This window comes from Ciconia boyciana, chromosome 16 (assembly GCF_034638445.1).
Source record: "Ciconia boyciana chromosome 16, ASM3463844v1, whole genome shotgun sequence".
Lineage (NCBI taxonomy): Eukaryota > Metazoa > Chordata > Aves > Ciconiiformes > Ciconiidae > Ciconia > Ciconia boyciana.
The window spans coordinates 4080427-4103588 of record NC_132949.1 but is presented as its reverse complement, the minus strand read 5'-3'; the positions used below and the strand labels follow the sequence as shown (position 1 = coordinate 4103588).

At 40.4% G+C, this 23162-nt stretch overlaps 2 protein-coding genes across 2 annotated transcripts in view; one reads left to right on the top strand and one right to left on the bottom strand.

Moving 5' to 3' along the window:
- PITPNC1 (phosphatidylinositol transfer protein cytoplasmic 1) overlaps positions 1–8001 on the bottom strand; it is an 84195-nt gene extending 76194 nt beyond the window's left edge. The window contains exon 1 of the mRNA XM_072881411.1: positions 6951–8001. Within this exon, the coding sequence (XP_072737512.1) occupies positions 6951–6998 (48 nt within the window). The 5' untranslated portion in view covers positions 6999–8001. The remainder of the gene's footprint in view (positions 1–6950) is intronic.
- A 3419-nt stretch (positions 8002–11420) lies between these two features.
- On the top strand, positions 11421–20448 carry PSMD12 (proteasome 26S subunit, non-ATPase 12). Its single transcript, XM_072881408.1, has 11 exons — positions 11421–11704; positions 13433–13492; positions 13738–13866; positions 14733–14840; positions 15791–15895; positions 16344–16493; positions 16662–16796; positions 17351–17463; positions 17857–18031; positions 18551–18628; positions 20002–20448. Exons 1-11 carry the CDS (start codon positions 11597–11599, stop codon positions 20209–20211), a joined length of 1371 nt encoding a protein of 456 aa, XP_072737509.1. The 5' UTR covers positions 11421–11596; the 3' UTR covers positions 20212–20448.
- Positions 20449–23162: the final 2714 nt, after the last annotated feature.

The following is a 23162-nucleotide window of genomic DNA, read 5'->3' as shown; positions in this document are numbered from 1 at the left end:
TTAACAATACGAATGCCTATCAGACTAAACTGAATACTCATGAAGGAAAATATAATTTTTAATCTTTCTGAGTTATTACAGAAATCTTTCTCTTTCTGTAATCTAAAGGGCTTTATATACTTTCAGGGCTATATATCACCTAGCATTTTTTTAACATGTGCAGTCAGGCAAAAAGCACATGAAAACTGGTATAATTATATTATTTCTAACCTTACAATTAGAGAGATGAGGAAGTTAAACCAACCAAACTAAGGGAAAATGTATTTGACATATCAGAGTTTTCAAACTTTGAGGTGCTAATATAGGCATCTACATTCATTATTAGGTACATAAACAAAAGCAGCCACAGTTTCAAAAGTGCTGATCATTTAGCATTCACATCAACTCTGACAACTTCATGCTCTCAACAAGTCGAAGTTCATCCCAAAAAAAAAAACAAACAGAAAGCACTAAGTTTTAAAAGCCAGTATTGACGTTCTGTGTCTTTCTCTCCCTGTTCTTTTGTTTCCGAACCTACGTTATGCTTCAAAGACAAACACGCTTCGTGGAGTTCTTGATAGCATCAAAGCTCTGCAGAGTGCTTTAGCTAGAAAATGTCCTAAAACACTGACAAGCTGCATTTTCTTTTAAGGGAAACGCAAAACTGTGCCCTATATTTTGCCAACAAAGCCTTCAAATCAAATGTGTAGTATTATTTGCTATATATATACCTTGGAGAAAACAAGTGTTGACAAGGAGAGACAGAGCAAGAGAGATGGAGAGATGTATGTCAGAGTCTGGAGTTCCTTGAGTAATATCTAATCCTTTCCACTGAAAGATTTTTTTAATGATTTACACTGAAACTTTAAGAACAAAGGTTGTCTTGTTTCTTTCACAGAGTTGTACTGAAATGTGCAAACAGGAGTAAAGGAGAAAATTGGGTATTTTTGGTCTTCTGTTTGCAGTGGAGTTCAATAAAGGTTTGACATCCGCTCTGCACTGCTTTGCTTTTATGGCTCTCCAGGTGACTACAACTAGTACAGGAAGGTCAAGCTAAAGCAAGGCATTTGTTTTCTTCCCATGGTAAAACACAGCTCTCACTTTCATCTGTTCATTCTTACAACTAGACTGTGCATCAAAAGAAAATTAAATAGCTGTTCTTATTTGGTACTAAAAGTTACCTTCTGATGCTTTCTCTCACCTATTTTGTCTGTTATACCATTACAATGATTCTTCCCAGTCCATAAGCTTTAAGGTCAACTGAAGGTCACACTGTATGTAGCAAAGGCCTTGTGATGTGAGCAGACATGACCACCCACAAAAGACCAGATCAGATCTGTTTGCTAACAAGAGTCTCACACAATGATTTCTTTTGAAGGGGAAGAAGACATTCATAATGGTGTAAAGAGCTTTTCTAGATCACTAATTAACTCTGAATACTCCTCAGACAAATGTATCAGTGCCTCCACAGTATTAATTGCAAAAAGAAGGTAAGGCTGGTGATGTTCTCGTAAGGTGTATCCAGAAAGAATGATTAACTAGAGTAAAAAATCCTTTACTTCTCATAGCACTTTAGTATCTTGTAAAGGAATCAGTGTAAGACTATAGATGCATTATAGATGTTGATAGTTTAAATTAAAATTGCACAATAAGCTTCCATTTTTCCTGGACAACTTCAGCTCAAAACTGCCAGATAAACTTTTTCTGCAGAGGTCATGGTCATGACATGGTCACACTATTATTTTATTTACAAGTAATTAAATCAAATTAAATCTGAAAAGCTGACTTCACCTTATGTTTTCTTATAGTCCTCTTGCTTACAACCAACATACTGCTTTTTCAAATGTTCCATACATTTACATATTCCTGAAAATATGTTATATGGTTACAGCTGGGAAATGAAAAAAGCATACATAATCAATCATTATTTAATCTTTCTGTATTAACTGCAGAATGAGTATATGCAGTTTGTCCTGCAGTAGATACCTGTAGGTTAGAAAAAATGTATTTTACACTTTATACCCTACTAAAGGCTTTTCTGTTCTACATGCATATAGTTATGGCTAAATATCATAACACCTGCTAACTCTCAGGGCATAAAAACACTTTCTCCAATGCTTTCCTTGAGCTTTAAATCTGTCTGAATAAAACATGTTATAACAAGTACCCTTTGTACACAAAACAGTAACTATGAAATCTTTTAAAGAAGAAATGTACACAAGATTCAGAGAACACAAATACATTTTACACATATGTTGTTGAAATAATTTTACCTAAATAATCCACACTGGGAGAATTCATAATGTTTGAAACAAGAGCTAAACACTGGATACTTTTCTAAAGGAGAAAGCACAACACCTCCAAAACCAGACTTTGTTAATGTTGAAAGGATTTTTTGTTGAAAAATCATGATCTACATTTACGGACATGTTGCAGGTCTCTGCTTGTTTGCATTCATGACAATACAGCTGTTCCTACACACCTCATGCAGGCAGTGCTCCCCACAGATCTCTCAACCCGGAAAAGGACCACGTATAATTTTATATATGTTCGATACATAGCTTTTATTTAAAGCATAGAATGGGAGCAATTCCACCAACTTCAGCAGAGATAATCCTGGTTGAAATAAAGAACAAAGGAAAGAAAAACCTTTTAGGACTTTAGGTGCTGGCCATACACGTATAGTTCAGAACTAACAGAAATGTTAATGGTCATCCCTGTTTCCAAGGAAAAAATCCTATGATGACTACTGTATTTTATTTGATGTTCAGCTTTAAAATATATACAACCTAGCTTCACGTCTTTATTAGCATTTTATGGCAATAACAACTCCATTTGCAACAGGATCCAGCAAAAATGTCTTTCCACCTATTCCCCTAAAGCATAATAACTTCCCACACAAATAATAAACTTCACTGTACTTTGCCTCTTCCAAAATAAAAGTTCAGTAACATGCTAACCTACCAGATTTGTTTTACATTTTCTGATAAAGGCATCTCAAAAGCCCCAAACCATGTAATCCTTCCTGTGAAGAATTGTGGAATTATGCTTTTCAATGAGACCTAAGTTTGAGAATTTTTTAGCATCTCTGTTCTTTTCCGTTGCTTGGCATTCTTTTTGCTTGCTTAGGAATGTGTTTTTTTAACTGATGATATTTAAAAAACCACAATGCAGCCTATTATAATATTCTCTCATATGATGTAACAAACTATTTGTAAGAATGAACTAACACATGAAAATGCAAAGGGAAAAATAACCACAAGGCAGGCTCGTTGTTTAATTGCAGCTGGGATGAAGATTGGTAACATACCCTAAGCAATTACTGCAACAGATTTTACTTGCTTTATGTATTAATGAAAAGAAATGTCTTTTTCTAATTTATAAGGTCTCAGTGTTAACAAAAGGACTGAATTTGTGTGCATGCCTCCCAAAAGTACCACAAGTGAGGTACAGAATGACTTCTAATTGGCAATCTAATTGGTATTGGCTTTGTCAACCAACAGCTATATCCTGACCTAATTTGCAAAGTTCTTACAGCAGTTGTCGTTATTTTGCTTAGAAGTTAACATGGTATTTCCTTTCTCAAATTATTTTAAAGCTGATCAGGCACTTTCAACAATATATATGTAACAGTCCTAAATAACTGTTAATAAAAATTCAGTTTCATGAGTTAGCCTCAGCCTTGAATAAGAACTGTAGCGTGGTGCCACAGCATCTCTTGGAACAACCTGCCCTTCCTGGTGCTTATGGACAAGGAACAAAGATGCACCTCTGACTCCTGTATCCTAGCTCAAAATACACAAGAACAGTTAAGTCTGTAGCCATCAGCATTTCTTAGGAAATGTTTTATTTGCAAGAAAGCATTTGACCTCCAAGCTGACAGGTATACGAGCAAAACTACCATAAATATTTGGGTATGTTATCTCATAAGAGAATCAATGACAGATTGCCTCAAGAACACGATCTGCAGTAACTAATGAAGACCAGCTATGCAGAATCTCCCATCCACAACAATGCCAGAAACTCTTCAAAACTGGAGATAGCGTTACTGTTACGGTGACATCTGACAGTTTTTAACTCTTCTCTAGAGGTAAATTTAGGTCGTAATAGTCAGCCAGTGTAGTACTAATTGCTATACTGCTTCGTGCATATTTATTTACATGCAAAGTAATGACTTCTAGTTACTCGACTGGACATTACGCAACACTTTAATGCACATTTTTTCACATTACACACAAAATCTGGCTACAGAAGACTGGGTACAGGTGCTTGGCTGACAGACTTAACATTTCGTTTTGCCTCCTGTGCCTGATTATTTTCACAGGAATGACATGGGAAGCCACTCTGGTTTTGGTGGCAACACAACACCACAGACTAAAGATGGAATTCTTTCTCATTCATGTTGTGAGACTTCTATGTATGGATAACTGACAAGTCAGTGCTAAAAAAGAAAACTGCTCAAGGAAATGCTTTTCAATGTATGTATAAAGTGCACAGGCCGAAAGCCAGAACTTTCAAACGGCGGAAAAAACAGAGTTGTAAAGTCTAAGTAAGGAAAACGGCACAAAAAGGGAAGCCATGCAGCTGCATACCAAAGAACTGCATTTTTCACATACCTGTTGAAACCTACAACCTCAAAAATACCTAGGTGCCTAAATCCCAGTAACGTCAATGTGAATTAGGTACCTAAGTGCCATTGCAGATCAGGGCCCAACATGCCAATCCTGTGAGAAATTGCATATCCTTTGGAAATTGCATTTCCGTCAAAGCCCGCTGAACTTCAGAGTGACTTAGCGCCTTGCAGAAGGCAGTTTGGGCCTCTTAGAACCAAAATGCTCTTGGTTTTTGAGCATTGCCCTGTGATGTTCTCCTAATGACCACATAACACGTCACCTTCTTATTCTACAGATGCCAAAACCATCATGCAATATTGGTAGTTAATGTGCAACTAAAAGTAATATAAGACAGTAACACCTTCATAGATTGTCACAAAGATGAACCACTATGAGAAACACAGTGCAGGACATTTTTAGGACGTAAATAGTACAACAAAAATGAGATATCTGCTAATTTCACAATTTTGTCCTAGTTCATTTTATAATAAATAATGAAATTCATGCTAAATATTAGATATGTTCAAGGTCCCTCATTAATGCATCTCAGCTGCAGCTCTTGGATTAAATAATGGATGTTTCAACATAAGAGAAATTACAAGACGCATGAGTATCTTTACTAATTCTGTTAGCATTCTGGAGAACAAAATACTTCCAATGTCATCTTCTGCCTCACCATGCATCAGCCATTCCTGTTTTGGGAGATTTTTGAACTTTTCTCTTATCTGGAAATCTTGTTTAACAATGATTTTTCAAAATAATTAGATGTGCTCCCTTCTGAAAACATAATGAACTGTTATTAACTAAGTGTGGTAGTCTGAGGACATCAGGAACTGGCTTGGATAAAATGTTGTCTACATTAGGATAATACAATAAACAAATTGTATTAAAATAATATTGCCATCTCATGTCACAGCATACTATACAATTTGGTTGGAAAAGTGCTAGAATCAAACCTATGCCTATTGACCTACACGTATGTGGTGGTTTTAGGTCCTGCTCGCAGAAGAAGGAATTTCCTGAGCAGCCCAAAGTAAATATTTGGCAGTTTAAATTCTCAGTTTTAGAATACTACTAATTTGCCAAATCTGAAGACAGACAAAAAGACCATTGAAATGACTGCTCATCATACTCGCGAGGCCTCCTCTACACACACTGCAAAAAGTAAAATAAAATTGTGCAGCAAGACACTCACCTGGCTGCATTTAAACAAAAAATGCGTAAACTAATTTGCAGAGTAACCGTATCTTGTTATAACCTTGGGGGAGGGGAGGCGAAGAGGGGCATATTCTGCCTGTGAGCGTTCCTCCCCGACGACCACGGGCTGCAGCCCGGCCGCACGGTGCCACAGCCGCGGAGGCGGCCGCGGGCGGTGCAGGCCCCGCCACCGACGCCCGCGCGGGGCCTCAGCCCGCCGCCGCCCCGCGGGGCAGCGAGAGGGGCGCGGGCAGCGCGCCCCCTGCCGGCCGCGGGGAGGGCGCCCCCTGGCGGCGCCGCCCGCCGGAGAAGAGCCGCTCGAGGCCGGCTGCGCGCAAGATGCGCGGCGCGGGTTCCGCCGCCCCGCGCAGGGCCTGCGTCCGGCAGCGGGCTTGTTCCCGCTCTGCGGCGTCCACGTCCGTAGCGTAAACGGCCAACTAAAACTTCCACCTTTTTGTTCTACGTGCGAGACACTACAAACCAGAGAGCGCCCTCCCATCGACAGATGCCGTCAGGCCCGCAGGTACCTCCTGCACCCAAACGAGCGCTGTGCCATACGCACAGGTATACGGCACGCGTATGCCAGGTGGGTATTACTACCTTACTTAAAACAATAAACAGGTAGGCTGTTTGCAGATAAATAAAAACATAATGTTCTATCACAGAGTTTAGAACATCGACAAAGAGCAGTTTGACTTTCAATCGTGTCTTTAAATAACGAAAAAGTTTTGCGACTAAATTATCACCTATCTACCCTACCTGTGCTGGAGTTTCAGGCCACGGTCATCTGCAAGGGTATTTTAAGCAAAGGTGACGATATATTTAGAATCTCGGGTTTGGACAAACGCTTTAACAGATAGAGGATTTCAGCACAAAGCATGCTCTTGCAAATAACACATAAGATCCTTCTTGAAAGTCTGCTTGGAAAATCTTTATCACCAATACTTCGATGACACGATGCTTTCAGTACACTTAAGTTACCTTCGTTCCTGTAGGACTCCCTTATTTCCCAATAAAAACATACCTTCTAAACAATCACCTCCGACTAAGTTTATTACACGAAGAAAAAACATTCAGTGAAACAAATACAACCTCAACTCGCCGTGAAAGAGAAAACCCTCGGTAAGTAAGAGCCTGCCCGTTAACCGCGGCGGAGCTTACCTCTTCAACTGTCAAAGGCATACAGATCCGGTACTCCTTCATGAGCATATTCCCGCTGCCTCAGTGCGGACCAGCAAACTGGGAGGAAAGTGGCTATTTCTGCACGGCGATCACGACGAAAACCAGTCACGGGGAAAAAACAATCAAGGCTCTTGCTCTGTACGCGCTTGACAGGGTGTCCACAAGAGAGTAACGCGACCGTCCAGGAAGGCTGACCCAGCGAGACGAAAAGCCAACACAACCGCTCCTTTCTTCCAGCTCGCCCTCCCTCAGCCTGCGATCACGGGAATTTCACACACGCCCGCACCGACACACGCCACCGAGTCTCAAACCCCAAACGCTGTCGCTACGGCCGAAGACATCCGTCGGAAGCGGTACGAAACCGGCAGCCGCTGGCAGCCGTGTCAAGCCATGCCTGGGGCGGCGAGAAGAGCCAATGAGCCGAAAACGCGGCTTTCCCCACCGCCGGCAGGGAAGACGGGATGCCGATTTCCCAGACAAAGCCTGTTTATAACGTTTCCTTCCCCGGCTGCCGAACGCGGCTCCCGCCTCCCCACCGCAACGCGGCTGCGGCCGCCGCGGCTCCCGCTGTGCTCGGGGCGGGGGCGGGCAGCGCGGCGATCCGGCGGCCGCGCGTTCCCCGGCGCAGCCGCGGGCGGGCGGACGAGCTGTAGCCGCGGGCGCGGAGCGGCTGCGGCGGCGGCGGCCCCGGCGGGGGCGCGGCTGACATCAGCGGGGCGGCAGGAAGGAGGGAGAGGGGGCGGGCGGGCAGCCGGGCGGGTTTAAGCAGAACGGCGTGGCCGGCCCGCGGCGGCGCCTGGTTTCCGCACCGGCAGCACCGGGCCGGGAGAAATCGCGGTTTGAATTAATTCTGCCGCGAAGACTTCTGGATTTTGGGGAAGTTTCTTGCCCTACGTGTGACGGCGCACCTCGCAGAACCTTCACAAGCCGGTGTAAGAGGAGAGGGCCCCGCGGACCGGCAGCGCCGGCCCCGCTCGCCCGCCTCTCGTCACAGGAGAGGGGACAGCCCGCGCTGGGCGCAGGCGGCGGGCGCGGGGGAGATGGCACGCAGGATGTGGAGGCCTCACCCATTTCCCTTTCGGTCAGCCCTTCGGTATCAGCCAGCGGATTTTGCAACACAAATAAGTCTTTTTTCCTATCAGCTGTTGACTTTCAAACGCCACGCAGAAAGTTCAGTGAAAAAGTGCCTCCGTCCTAGTTGAATAACGAGGGCAGAACCGTTTTAGGAGGTGTCCCCCCCCCCCCTTTTTTTTTTTTTGCTACTTAGTAGGCAATTTGGTAGTTAAATCGTTTTTTAATATGCTTGGGTTGTGTGTTTTTCAGAGGCATTTACGCATTATTAATTACAACTTGATACGCATGGGAACCCAATTCTGAAACTAGCAGAGAAACCCGAAAGGTTACACAGCCTCAGGTAAATCATACAACCTTCGCGCTGCGGTTTCTCCTGTCTGCCAAACGGCTGTAAAGCACGTATCGCAGGGGAGCACTGTGACAGCAAGATGAAAATACGGGGCACTGTACAGATAATGGTAAAATACACATCTGCATTCAAATATAAATCATTTGCAAAAATAAAAGTGATGAAACACCATATTTGGGACAGTTGAAGATGAATTCAGGTCTACAATGAAATGTGTGTTTCATAACAAGAGCGAGCAAAAAACCTCAGATTTTCATTGGTTCTGAATGTACATTTCTAAGCTATGTATACCATTTTTAGCCCCGAGAGGACACAGTGCCATCTCCTGGAGTCAACAATGTTAACTTTTCCATTCCGTTGCAATAATGGCACAATATTTCACGCACCCTGCCTTTCCAGTGAAGTGCAAACACCTACACAAAGAAACAGAAAATGCAGGAGCTCTGTTAATAGGCTGGATTTTCAACTGAGGTATGAACAATGTGGTTAACAAGTCTTCTATCTGAAATCTGACAACAGCCATTTATAAATATCCAAACTGTAGCTGTAATTCATAATGTTGGTAGTATATGTTCCTGAAACTTCTACGCAGAATAGCCAAAAAAAGGCAATACCTGTACTGTTACCGATAGATGAGAGATATCCAAATTCACATCTAAAACATCTACTTCAATTTTAAGTGATTTGCTAGTTGTTTCATTCATTGCGAACGGTATCTCTGGATTTCTGCCGAAAAGCAGTGTAAAAAAATTGAGCTACTTTGCATAGGGCCTTGATGCTACCCAGTTATAGGCAAGGACATTGATTTCAATAAAAACAGGAGAAAACCTAAACTAGTTTATCACCTATTACGTGCTTTCAGCATAAACCAAACCTTATAGCTCTGTTTAAAATAACAAAGCATGCAGATCTGTGGAAAGTAGCGTGTCAAATCCAGTAGCTACTTAAAATGGAAACCAAAATTACTTCCCAGACCTGCAGCAAAACACTCTTCAGTCACCCCATACTTATTGCCACAAGCACAGCTCAGTCTTGCGCTGTCTGCACATACACATGGGGGAAAAAAAACGGTGATCATAGCAATACCCTTTGCAACTCCCTACTATGACTGCTGTCCGGGACTCTCAACAAGGCACGCTCACCAAATGCTTTCTAGGGGACGTGCTGAGGGAGAAAACTTCTAGCTCCAGCTAGCCAGGAAGTTTCTGCCAAGCATGCCTGCTTCAATTTTGGTTCTTTGTTTCCTGTGAATTGTCAGAAACTATTACTCTGCAACACGCTCTCTATGATCAGGTGTAAAAATAAGACATTTTTCACTCATCTTTCATTTTTGACCTGTGGAAAAAAAAACCCTGAATGTTAAATCACGCTGAACGTTAACTCCAGATGGACTTGTGTCAGCAAAACGTCGCCTCATAATAAGAGACAGTAAAAGTCTTCAGGTATTTTACTAAGGACTTTTGAATAAGAATGTAGGTTTTACTGAGCCATTCAGGAAGTCTACATTGGAGGCAAAAGCTGCCTCCTTGTCTCCCAGCATACCCACGCAGGTAAAGGAAGAGAACAGTTGCAGTATGCATTAATTTTCTTCTTCGTTCGCTCACTGTCTGAGCCAAAGTTACTGTGCATAGGAACATGTTCAATTAGATTAGTATCTGACTTTTAACTTGCCTGAAAGCCATCACTCCCTATCCATTGACTATGAAATTATACTAATATTACAACAACCTAAAAGAATGAGATTTTACAATTCAGAAGAAATAGCCAAAGCTCTGTAAAAATTTGTAAATGGCCAGAGTTAGGAAAGAACAACTCATACACTCTCTGTGATACATGCATGTATTTTCAATACTTAGTCAATTAATTACTAAACAATGATTAAGGATAATGGATAAATTCTGTTACTTGACTTTTTAAATCAAGTTTGAGTTCAAACAGAAAGTGACTCAAAGTCCATGGTCTGTGCTGTGCTAATTGGAAAGCATATATCAGACACCATTGCAAAATACAGTCTTACAGTTCTGAATTCACTTAATTGAATTACTCTGTATTTACACCAGTGTAGTAGACGTAGTAACTCAGTCTTAATTCTGTAAACAAAAGATTTAAAACAGTTCTCTCAAATACTCCTTTGACACATTAATGTGTTGTTATGTATGCAGTATAGTCATAAAGTAACACAACACAAAATGTAATTTAATGGGTAACTCATTTTTTCTGGGAGTCTTAAATAACATCCAAAGATACAGAGCATTGTTATTTCCTTCTGAGATGTTTGCTTGCAAACATGAGTGAGTTTCTGTGAATCTCTCCAGTGAATGAGACTTCTGTAGCATATGAAATTCTGTTTTAGAAGAGGAGATGATGGCAATCTACCACCAGAAGCGTTGCACCACCATCTCACGACAACTTATCAAACACGCTGATGGTGCAACACTCTCTAAAAATCAGGATCCTTGCACTCTTAAAAACCAGTGTCTCGTACCTTTTCCCCACTCTCCAGCAATGCAAGATGATTAAATGACTCGAGGCTGGAACGTGAGATACATTGAAATCACCACGCTGCAGTCACCAGCTACTGCACCCCAAATCCTCCACTGAGGCCATACCATGGTGCAGCCTGCCATGTCAACGTGGCACGGTTCTCTCAAGATGTGGGGAAACAGCAGAAAACACCACCCTCCTGACTCGCCACCCCTCACCCTACGGCCATACCGAGGCCTCAAGCTCTTGACACACAAGCTACGAGCAACACCGTGGCTGTGGCAACTGTGCCCAACATCCACGCCCCTGCTGAGGCAGGAGGCCGCAGGGCAAGCCGAGGGCCGTGACTGGACTCCATGGGGAAGTCGCCACCCCACATCTGGCACCACCCTCCCCCTTCCTGGGTGCCGGGGGTCCCCTCAGCCCGGGGCACGGCTCCGAGCGAGCCAGGCCGGGGCTTAGCAGCGGCGGCGGGAGCAGCCTGCGGGGCTGCCTGCAGGCCGAGAGCCGCGGACGGCGATGCTCCGAGAGGCGCGGAAGGGAGCCATCCCCTCACCCCCGCCCGCCCCGGGTCCTGAGGCGGCCGGAGGTGGCTCCGCCAGCGCCTGTTTGGCGCAGTGCGGGGGCCTTGCGCGGAGCTGCCCCGGCCGTGCCTGCGCGCAGGGCCGGGCTGCTTCCGGTGTGTGTTCGAGGGGGGACGCGGAGCGGAGCCGGGGAGATGGCGGAGGGCGGCGCGGAGCGGGCCGATGGCCGTATCGTGAAAATGGAGGTGGATTACAGTGCGACGGTGGACCAGCGGCTGCCTGAGTGCGAGCGGCTGGCGCAGGTGAGGGTGGGGGGGAAAGCCCGGCGCTGCGGATGGGCTGAGTCATGGCGTGGGGCGCGGTAGGCCGCGCTCGGGGAGGCGGCCCGGTGGCGGGGGGACGTGCGGCGCGACGTGCAGCCGCCTCTTGTCACCCGATCCGGTGCTGAGGGGTCCGGGGCTCGGGCCCTCCCGTGCCGTCTTGGGGAAGGGGAGAAGTAGGGACTGCTCTACCATTTCATTGGCAGTGCATGGAAGGGTGGGCAGAAGGATGGGGGGCAGGAGGGGCGGTGAGGGGGACGAGAGGAGATGTCAGGGTGCAGCCTCGCGGGTAAGGGGATAGGAAGGCCCGGGTCCACCAGAAGAGACGTGGCTTTCCCCTGCTGCCGCTTTCTGCGCGGAGGGTAGGTGCTTGTTCATCCTAGGACTGCTGTGCACCAAAGCTGCCTTCGTGTAATTGATCCTGTGTCAGGTTAGACAGGCAGCGCGCTGCGTCCTTCTGACTGGGTTATGTACCTGCCCCAAAAGACTGGCACGGAGGGCCAGAGCCATGGCAGGCTGATAGGGTGCCTGGCATCTGCTGAGCAAACACGAATGTGCAGCCAGCCACAGACGACCACAGAATGTCTTGCTGATGGGACTGTAGAGGTAGTGACGCATCTGGTGTATCTTAAGGTATCTTTTATGGACTTGTGCTGTAGCATAGAGATTCCTATGCATCTCAGACCTCAGAACACACAGATTGGATTTGCTGTTACGTTCTTTCCCAGTAGGATGGCATCTGATTCTTTACATGCTGCAAATGCTTTGCTCGATCCATGTGTCTCATGATAAGACATGTTGTACTATATAGCATTCAGTAGGATTCTGAAGGCAGTAGCCTTAACATAAGTAAATTGCATCTTACACTATCTTAAGACTGTGTTGTATGGAGAGTAGGCACAGGTGTTTTATCCCATGGGCACAGCTCTGCGTAGGTATGGACACCACGACCATGTTTCATTGCTACATAACATGTAAATTTTGTGGCAGTAAGAGCACATCCTTGACAAACCATAGTATATAGTTTAAAAGATTTCAGTAGCGTGGCTACATTTTAGAAATAAGTTCATTTTCTCTTTTGTTATTAATTTTCTAGTTTCTAACTTTTTTTTCAGCCCCATAGGCTGTTGCATATTCTCCCATGTTAACATTTTTTACAAGATATTTGCTAGGAATTACAACTTAGGACTAAAAGTACATTGTGGTATCTCTAACTCCTCTAAACAAAGGCAAATATAGTTCTCAAAACCCAAAAAGCAGGACTATTATAATTCCCTGCTTAGACTGTAAAGCATGTAGTTTATGCTTTCTATAATATGCTGTAATTAAGATACGATGAAGGTGGATGAAAGTAATAGTAAAACAATTTTTTGACCAAGGTATGTAATTGCCTATCTGTTCTCACTCAAAGCTTTGTTTTGGCTAGAAAATAAATCAGTCTTCCATCTAGCTCAGTGAATGTGCGCTAACCAAACCTGTCTGAAACTTGCTAGGTTTCTCACTCAAGACAGACAATTTATAGCGTGTATTGGGCAAAAATGGAACTAGTACCTTTCCAGTTTAATCTGTGTGTAGAACCATATATTTAAAGGTAGTGCTATGTAGGTTTCTTTTTTAAGATTTTTACTTACATGAGAATTAGAGCTACTCTCAATTGAAACTGAGTTGTATTCTTCACTTATGCTGATAATTCTTTGCCTATCACATTAGGAAGGAAGATTGCAAGAAGTAATTGAGAACCTTCTCTCCCTGGAAAAACAAACACGAACGGTAAGTAGCATATGGTGTGCAGCGTTTATGCTGGTTGTCCTACACACCCCCTTGTTCCACTGCATTAAAGTCATGAAGGGAACTGGACTATCAGTCTTTCTCTTTTGTTGTTTTTTTGTTTAAAAAGAAAATCAATGAGGCTAGATATAATGATTTTTTTTTTCCCCTTTGTATAATAGAAGTGCAAGTGATAGAGGTCTGCAGGTTGTTTATCCCATCACTAACATGCTGTTTGTTTGTTACAGGCATCTGACATGGTCTCCACATCCCGTATCTTAGTTGCTATAGTGAAAATGTGTTATGAAGCTAAAGACTGGGATGCTCTTAATGAAAATATTATTCTTCTATCAAAGAGAAGAAGTCAGTTAAAACAGGTGAATTTAATCCTTTGAAACAAAAAATAAAATTATATTTGGAGGTGTATTATATATCTGATTCCCCCTTGTGTGTAGGGACTTTCCTGACTTTGTAGCACCTGCCTGAATATATTGTAATTAGCTTTTGTTGACATTTTTTGGTAGGCGTAATGAAAGCCAATAATGAAACTGATGTCTGGAATTAGTCTGTCTTCACCTTGTGCCCAAGCTCCGTGTGGTCCAGCTTGCCATTCTTGGCAACACAGCTGTGACTTTTCTGCTTTCAGTGCATACCAGTGCTTTTAGATGATAGTTCATCTTTATGGTCTTCTACAGTCCGTATTGTAGACATACTCTTTAATTTTTCTTGTTCACATGAGGTGTATGTTAAACAGTTATTGCAATTTATTGTGATCAAATAAGGTGTGTGCTTTACATGCTTGCTTTTGAACCTGTTATACTCTGGAATTCAGTTCTGTCTGAGAACTGCAGAGAAATGTGCCTTCCCTTTAGCTATGCAGGTCTTAGGGCAAACAGATAAGTCTTGTCAGTCCATGTGAGAGTCATGTGGATTTCGCAGAAGAGGAGTACTGGTTTTCAAGAGAGAACTGCATGGGACGGATTACTTTGAATATCATTGGAAAAACTGAGAAGAAAGAAATGACAGAACAGCATCGCATTTGACTTCTAGCATTAGTTGCTAGCATCATTTTACACGTTTTTATGAATAAAAGTGATTAGATGTATCTTGCATGCTTTTTGTTGAGATGAGTCTCTTTAGTTTGATATGAAACTATGTAGTACTTATGTCCGAGTGTTATAGTTTGAATGCATTTGAGAAATCTAAAAACACAGTATGTTTTTCTTTCCTGTTATTGTACTAGGCAGTTGCTAAAATGGTCCAGCAGTGCTGCACTTACGTTGAAGACATCACAGACTTGCCAGTCAAACTGCGCCTAATTGACACGTTGCGTATGGTTACAGAAGGAAAAGTAAGATTTTGTTTTAAGACTGAATGTCTAAAAGGTAGAATAAAAATGTTCACCTTCTTTAAAAGCATAGCTTCTTAACGCTATTTTTTAGTCTTGTTCAAATAAGAGCAAAAGTGTATTTTTAAATGAACCTGAGAAGTCAAGTAGTGTATTTCTTCCTAAAAGACTGCAAATATTTTCAAGATTTTGTATTTAAATAATTTGCTGAAACACGGGTCATATTTCCATGATGTAGATATTTGGATGTATTATTAATATAATGAATAATACATTTCAGAGTTCTAATGCCATTTATTTTTCACTTTTTAAAATGTTATGTATTTGAATTTGTTAGAGAAATGGGCAGGTTTATTTTAATTTCTCCTGGGCTTAGCAAAGTGTTACGTACAGTTACGGTAACCAGAACGTGATAGCAAAGCATTATACCAAGTTAATTATTTACATAACATTCCTTTTAGTTTAAGAAAATAAACAATTCTGGATTAAGGCAAATTTGTATTAATGTTACTGCTTTTGCCTGTTCAAAGTCAGTCTAAATTGTTACTAATCAAGTATTGTTGATTTATGGATGGTTAGGAGTGAGTGAAATAATGCAAATGGTAGTACTTGGTACACATTAACATCTTCATATCTGTTTCAATATATTTTAGCAGACAAAATATCTAATACTTCATTCACAGTGCACATCCTTTTATGTTTACTTAAAGAATGGTAGATGAATTTAGACATTATTTTTTAGATTAATTTGATCCAAATACTTCCAGTGTGTCAACCAGCCATCATATTTTATCTGTGTATGTTGTGAATAGTATCAGTATAGCATATGGATACACAAGGAATTAATTGGTTGTATGAAAACATCAAATGTATGTCTTAGCGGGGTTGTGGTCTTAGAGTTTGCGCTCTTCTTTAGAAAATTCCAATGTTTAAACTACTACTTCTGGTTTCAGATATATGTGGAAATTGAACGTGCTCGCCTGACAAAGACACTTGCAACAATAAAAGAACAGAATGGTGAAGTGAAAGAGGCTGCCTCTATTCTGCAAGAACTGCAGGTAACATGCCATGTAACTCAAAATTGCATTGGCAATAAAAATTAATTCTCTCTGCTCTTAGATTATTGTTTAGGAACTTAATCAGGTACGTCTGCAGAAATGCCTGGAATGAGATTAACTGTTATTAGTGACAGTGTAATTCAGTTTTAACTGCTTTTGTTAGTCTCATAGTTAGGTTACATAGAATATTTCCCATTTGGAAAACAGATTTCAATTCTCTAGGTAGTGCACTGACTTTAGTGGATTCTTCCGGTGTAAGTGGGGGCTATAATTTCAAATTGAATAACCTTTTTTCCATTTTCACTTGCTCTGGAATGGCTGTTTTTTCTGTTTTGTTCTATTTTGTTTTCTTTTGTTTTCCCCCCGACAACCTTCCACTCTTCTTGCACACTTAAGACTTCACTTGATTTGACTTTGATGGTGTTAAATAGTTACATTTTCATTTTAGGTGGAAACCTATGGTTCAATGGAAAAGAAAGAACGTGTAGAATTTATCTTGGAGCAGATGAGACTCTGTCTAGCTGTAAAAGACTATATTCGGACTCAAATTATCAGCAAAAAAATTAATACAAAATTTTTTCAAGAAGAAAACACAGAAGTAAGTCATTGGAGGATTTCTCTCCCCTGCCCCCATCCCAGTTTTAATCTGACATGCCTCTCTTCAGGTCCAAGTGTATTTGAATCCCTCCATTTTCTGGTATCCAGTTGGATTTCATTTATATGATTCATGGAGCTGTATTAATTTTACTGTTTGATACTGTTTCAGAAACTAAAGTTGAAATACTACAACTTAATGATCCAGCTGGATCAACATGAAGGCTCCTACCTCTCCATCTGTAAGCACTACAGAGCCATTTACGATACTCCATGTATCCAGGCTGAAAGTGAAAAGTGGCAGCAGGTAAAAAACATTGCATACAAAATGTCTGTATTTTCATGTTGCAAATACCCATTTTATTACCAGATCAATTTACAGCAGATTAAATATCTCATCAGTCTGGTGTTCTTATTTTTTTTTAATGGCTATATTAACAAATTGGTTAGTTGAAAACAGATATAATGAAGTTGATTTCAAATGAATATTTATAGCTAACATCTTCATTATATTGTCTTTGAAATCTTGAGAATGTCTTGTCTGTTTTATAAAAGTGTAGAAATTAGGAACAGCTGTGCAAGTTTGGTCTAAGTGATACTGTTGTGTATGCAGTACAAACGTTACATATTTGAAAAGATTTTTTCATGTATTTACTTTAAATACTAGAATTTTAGTTAACCTGAATAAATTTAAATCTTTCACTGTGAATGAGGGTTCATTTCTGCAAGATGACATCAATTTCACCTTAACTTCTTAATATGCTGGGCTTAAGCCTTTTACATGTTAAGTTCTAAGCTCTGTGGGCAGCATGTTTAATTGTTTAATTATGGGAAAAAACGACACTCTTTTCTCTTAAACAGGCACTGAAGAGCGTTGTTCTTTATGTTATTCTTTCACCTTACGACAACGAGCAATCTGATTTGGTGCACAGAATTAGTAGTGACAAAAAGCTAGAAGAAATCCCGAAGTATAAGTAAGTATTCTTTCTAATAAACAATTCTTAGGTTAAAAAAAAAAAAGTCTGTCTCAAACTAGCTGTGCAAGTGAAATCTGTTTATTACAGCTGAGTCTGCTGTAACCATCTCTGAATTTAATGCTGTATGAAAAATACTGCAAGATTTTCATGATTGTGCAAGTTCTACATTAAAATAAATGTCTCTCTATAAGAGAAAGATCTTTGTTAGAAACACAGTCTGACCTGAGCTGCCCCCTGATAGCATGAAGTATTATAGAGTATATTAATGAAGAACAATGAATATTAATGGTAATAAAATTAAAACATTTAAAATTATTTCTTTGATCTATTTAAGTATGAAATGAGCCTTATTAATACAGGATTGTAAATCAACTTTACTAAACCGTTTAGAGACCTCCTAAAACTATTTACCACCATGGAATTGATGCGATGGACTGCCCTAGTTGAAGAATACGGGAAAGAATTGAGAGAAGGATCCCTTGACAGTCCTGCAACAGATGTTTTTGGCTGTACAGAGGAAGGTGAAAAGAGATGGAAAGATTTAAAGAATAGAGTTGTGGAACATGTAAGTATGGCTGTCTTTAAGCATTAGTTATGTATTCAGTGCCTCAACTAAAAGTGCTGTTCGCTTGTCATATTTTAGTTACAAAGAGAAACAAAAGTATGTAGTAAAGCAGCAGATAAGTTGTCTTTTCCATTGTGTTATATTTTCAACATTTTATTTGCTCATATATCTTTATTATAGATAGGTATTTGGCACAGTTGCCAGAAGAAGAGAGCATATGGCACTCAAATTGTGAGATTTACCATTCACATTTCAATAGAGCAGACACTTGAAAGTCTTGCTTTGTTTCAAATTCATAATTATTTGATTTCATTACTTAAAAATTTGTCATGTAGAAACTTTTATACCTTTTACAAGCAAAAGAACAATTTGTTCACAACTCCCTCACGTACCTTATGCTGGACTGCCGTTAGAGCACTACAGCTCCTAATCTGCTTTTAACATTGACTTTTATATTTTTGCAGCCTGCTTCAATTATTTTTTGCACATAACCCTCTACTCTGAACCCTTTTATTCCAGAATATTAGAATAATGGCTAAATATTACACCAGAATTACAATGAAGAGAATGGCACAGCTCTTGGATCTCTCCGTTGATGTAAGTGCTGCTTTGCTTAGCCTTCTTTCATAAAAGGTGTGGAAGTATATGTGTGCATGTGTTTGTGGCAAAAATGTACGTATTCAGCAGAGTAATGTTCTCTTTGAATTTGAGTTCTCCTTTTAGCTTAGAAAGCTCTGTAAGTGATGCTATAGATCATCATTGCATTGTTTTACAGACGATGCAGAAAGACATAGCATTGTAGAAATACACTGCTTAGTATTTCCACACTAAGTACAAAATGCTCAGGGTTTACACTTGTGTGTTTATGAATGTTCACGGATATAGTATCTATCGTCGTATCTCTGTATATCTGTCTGTGTAGTATCCTTGCAGCTCTCCTGGCTTCATCCTTAGTCTAATTCCCCTGTTTGTGTTACCAGTGCTTTTCAGCTCTTACAGGAAGAACGAAGTGTGCTATAGTGATAGACAGGGAGCATTAAGGGAACTTTAGTTCACTGGGTTCTTTTTATAGGAAATAGTGTAAAAGTCTGTTGGGAGTAATAGTATTAATCTGAATATTTGTCTGAATCTGAATATAGTCAATATGAAGACCTCAGTGTATTTTCATGCCTTTATGGGAGTTAGAAAACTGTTTTTTAATCCAGGCAGAACTCAATTTCATGATGCATGTGCTCATAAGGCAAAAGCTGCTCTTAAAAATTCATTTATATTCAAGGTCTCATTGAAATGCTGGAGCTTCTTGTCTTGTGTTTCAATGTTAAAAAGTTCTTGTCAATGGATGATTAAAACTGACTGAAGATACAGGGTTTCTCACCTTTTAAATGTCCCTGTTTATAGATGGTTGTACTTTAGGAACATGGGGTGGAGTAGTCTTCCTGTCATCCCCCTTTGTGTTTTCAAGAGCTTTCCAGAGAGATTCATACATTGTGGCATATTGGTATTTCGAGTGCAAATGAAAAGCTTTACCTTACTGTCTTTTAATTAAATCTGCTCTTTTCCACAAATTTGGAATAAACCTTCTTTGACAGTGGTCAGTAATTTACATGGGTTTTCCTATGCCTTGCTTGTCAGATGGCTTGTTCCAATATCTGTGGAGCCAACTACTCCAAAGTGTAAAAGTCTGTTGGTGTAGTATATTAAATTTTTAATTTCATGAAACATGATCAGATATAGGTCAAATGAAAAAAAACACAACACGTTTTTTAATAGATCGTGCTAGTACCTTGCAGTGCCAACATGTGCAATGTTAAGTATTGTGCGTTTTTTTAAGTACAATATTACTACAGCTGTATTTCTGTTAAGTATAAAGAAAATCTTGTTCCCTGTGCTTTAGTGCTGTTTGGGAGGAATTCTGATGTTTTATAGATAAAAATGCTATTTTCTTGACTTAGTGCTGTTTGTCTTTACAGGAATCGGAGGAGTTCCTGTCTAACCTAGTAGTTAATAAGACCATCTTTGCTAAAGTAGACAGGCTGGCAGGAATTATCAATTTTCAGAGGCCTAAGGACCCAAACAATATACTCAATGACTGGTCTCACAAGCTCAACTCACTAATGGCCCTAGTTAACAAAACCACACATCTCATTGCCAAAGAGGAGATGATACATAACCTGCAGTAAGGTGCCTCAATAATCTCAGTGCTTTTAAAGAAGGCATTAAATCTTCATAATAGAGACTATTATTACAGTGTGTATATGGTTTGTTTTCTCCCTGTCAAGCCTTCCTGGTCTAAAATTTAGAACATAATTCTGAAATTCCTGTTGACAATTAAGTTCCCTTGATTATTCATTCAGTTGTTAAATGTTTTTGCTACAATTGGTGAAAGAACATAATAAAACTGTACTGTCTGTATAACAGTAGTCTTGTGATTTCTTCTTTTCCATGTATACCTTTATCTGCCTAACACATAATTCTGTGGTTATTTCATTACAGGACTTTTTGAGGCTGTGATTGAGAGGATATACTGTAAATAATAAAATCCTAGGGTTTTACAGTAGCATGCATTGAGGTAACTTAAAATGATAATATTGTAATGTTATATCAAGATACTGTTTGAGCAAAATTCTGGATGCTCATGCTTAAGAATAATGCTATTTCTTGTCATTTGCGACTACAGATAAACTTTATTAATTAATTCTGAACTGGCTGAGAAATCTACCTGAATCTTGTCTGCTTGGTGCAAGTCACTAATTTGCACTGTTTTGTCGTTACAGTTTGTAATGGCTACAATAGCAATTATGCAATTAGCTAAGATAATACTTCAAAGCTGCTGCTTCTCATAATTGAATGTGTTATATTCAGACAAGATAATGTCCTATTATTTGCTTTAACCTACTTGTAATGGAGGGAAGCTGTGGACTTTTTCCCATGTCCCTGTTCTGTTTTTTTAAGAAAGTAAGATAGTAGCACGAATAGTATAGGAAGAATCAATGGAACTTTTATTGAATTTGCTCTGTTTTTTAATGATTTTTTAATGCTAGCCATAACTATTATGTTCATAATTAATTAGGTAGAGACTATAATTGTAAATGATGTATTGAGATGTATATAAATCCTGTCTCTTTAAAAGCACACTGAACTTCATTCAAACTAACACTCTTAGCACAGGTAATTATCATATGAATACACAGTAAGTCAGGAAACTTTAGGCAGTGATTTTGAGTGAGGGAAGTCTGTGAAGGGGCAGGAAAAGATGGAAGCTTCTAAGCACTGATTTGCATTTGAAATGTAGACTCTGGACATAGCTTAAGGGAAGCTTGGGAATGTCATTTCGGATGCATGTAACTTTATCAAGCCATGCCAATCCAGCTCACTGCATTTAAGCAACAAAAAAGCAGCTGAACTATCAGGGAAGGGAGAAAGAGGAGCAGACTGTTTAGAATGCATAGAATGCTTACCATCTAACTTCCTAAATTGTATTACAATCCCAGATGTATGAGTTGTGTCTTGTCACAACCATGTCTGAGAATGGGATGCACTGGCCTTTGCGAGGCTAGCCTTAGTAGCATGAGCAAAACTGGCTGCTGCTAGGATAATGAACAAAGTAACTTCAGTTTTTGACTTTGTCAATTGAAAAAAATAAATCTTCTGGAAACTGAGGCAAGAGGTAATCAGAAAGGGGAACAATGGGTCATCAGGGGAAGTGGGAACTCGCCTCTCCCTGTTCTTATCATAAACCTTTTTCTTCTGTTCGCAAATCTGGTCTGGAATCTTCAACCCCAAGCATTTAAGCTTATGGACTCTGTGACACTTCTACCAGATGAGAGATATTGGACCTGTTTCCCCAGCCAAAGCTCTTGTCCTTTTTATCCTAGAGTGGAATGGTTCAGTGGTTCCTTGGCCCTACTTTCTGGGGTTCTTGCGGATCCTACTCCCTCTCTGGCCTAGCTATATCCCTCTCTGCTGCCTTTGTTTGCATTTAGAGCACAAGTTTGTTGGAGAGAGGAGGTGGTTTCTCTCCCCTCGCAACTACCTTTTGCTGTCAGCATTGGAAAGAACGTGGAAGCACACTTTATCTTTCAACAGTCCATGTATCTCCTTAAAACTCAATTCAGAAAGATTATGAAGGTTCACTTTCATGGTCTGTATTCATACCAAAGATCCACAGTGATCAAGCTTTTTGCCTTTTGGTCCGAAATAGATTTTTGTCCTCACTGAGTTCACTTACAACACCTTTGTCTTGGTTTGACAACATACTGCCCAAGGCAAACTCCCTACCTAACTCTATCCTCAGATTGAGATACACCTGTTGTGTATCTAGTACTTGGTGCCAGAAGCAAGAATCCTTCAGGGTTTCCCTCCCCACACATCACAAAAGAGGAGTATTAAAACAAAATTCTAAAATTATTAGGCTGTACAGTAAGCCCAAGTGAGTGGAAAATAATCTATTCATTTAGCCTGGAGTTTTGGTTTTTTTTTTGTTGTTGGCAGACTACTGTTAATGAAAACGAAAGGAGTGTATCTTGAGTCTCCCTGGAAAAGGTTGCCACATTCAGGTTGCTAGGAAAAAAGACAAGCTGTAAACTTTTGGTGCTAGTTCATCTCAAGAATGTAGATACATGTCAGATATAACTCCTCCATGAGCAATTTAAAGGTCAACATAAAGACATGCTGGCTTCTTAAAAAAGAGGCACTGAGATTGAAGATCTTTGATCTTGACAATGTGGGATCAAACCATTGCATTAATCTGAACTTTGTAGTTCCTATCTCCTCAATGTACCCTCAACATCCCCTTATTGCTGTTTGCTTCTCAACACTCATTTTGTGGATCAAAGGAAAAATTAATTGGTTTGAATATTACTTGCTCTAGAAATTGTATGTGTTTAAAGAGTCCACGCTGAAGAAATGTTATCCTTGGATAATTATGAAGTAAGATTAAAGTTGAGATCATCTGTTCATTAGAGGACTCTGGAGGAATTCCAGGGGAATTTTCATGCTGGAAAATCAAAACTTGCTACTCTTCAGCCTAATAATCAGACATTAATGGCTGCCTAGAAACAGTTTGCTTTATTGTTTAGTAAGACTAAGAGTTACTGTTGCTATCTAACCTCAGGTCTACCACTGACTTGTT

Coding starts and splice junctions, on each gene's coding strand:
- PSMD12 (XM_072881408.1), top strand. CDS start 11,597: ATGGCGGAGGGCGGCGCGGAGCGGGCCGATGGCCGTATCGTGAAAATG. Junction 13,867..14,732: donor GAAGAAGTCAGTTAAAACAG/GTGAATTTAATC, acceptor TTATTGTACTAG/GCAGTTGCTAAAATGGTCCA. Junction 15,896..16,343: donor CTATTCTGCAAGAACTGCAG/GTAACATGCCAT, acceptor TTTTCATTTTAG/GTGGAAACCTATGGTTCAAT.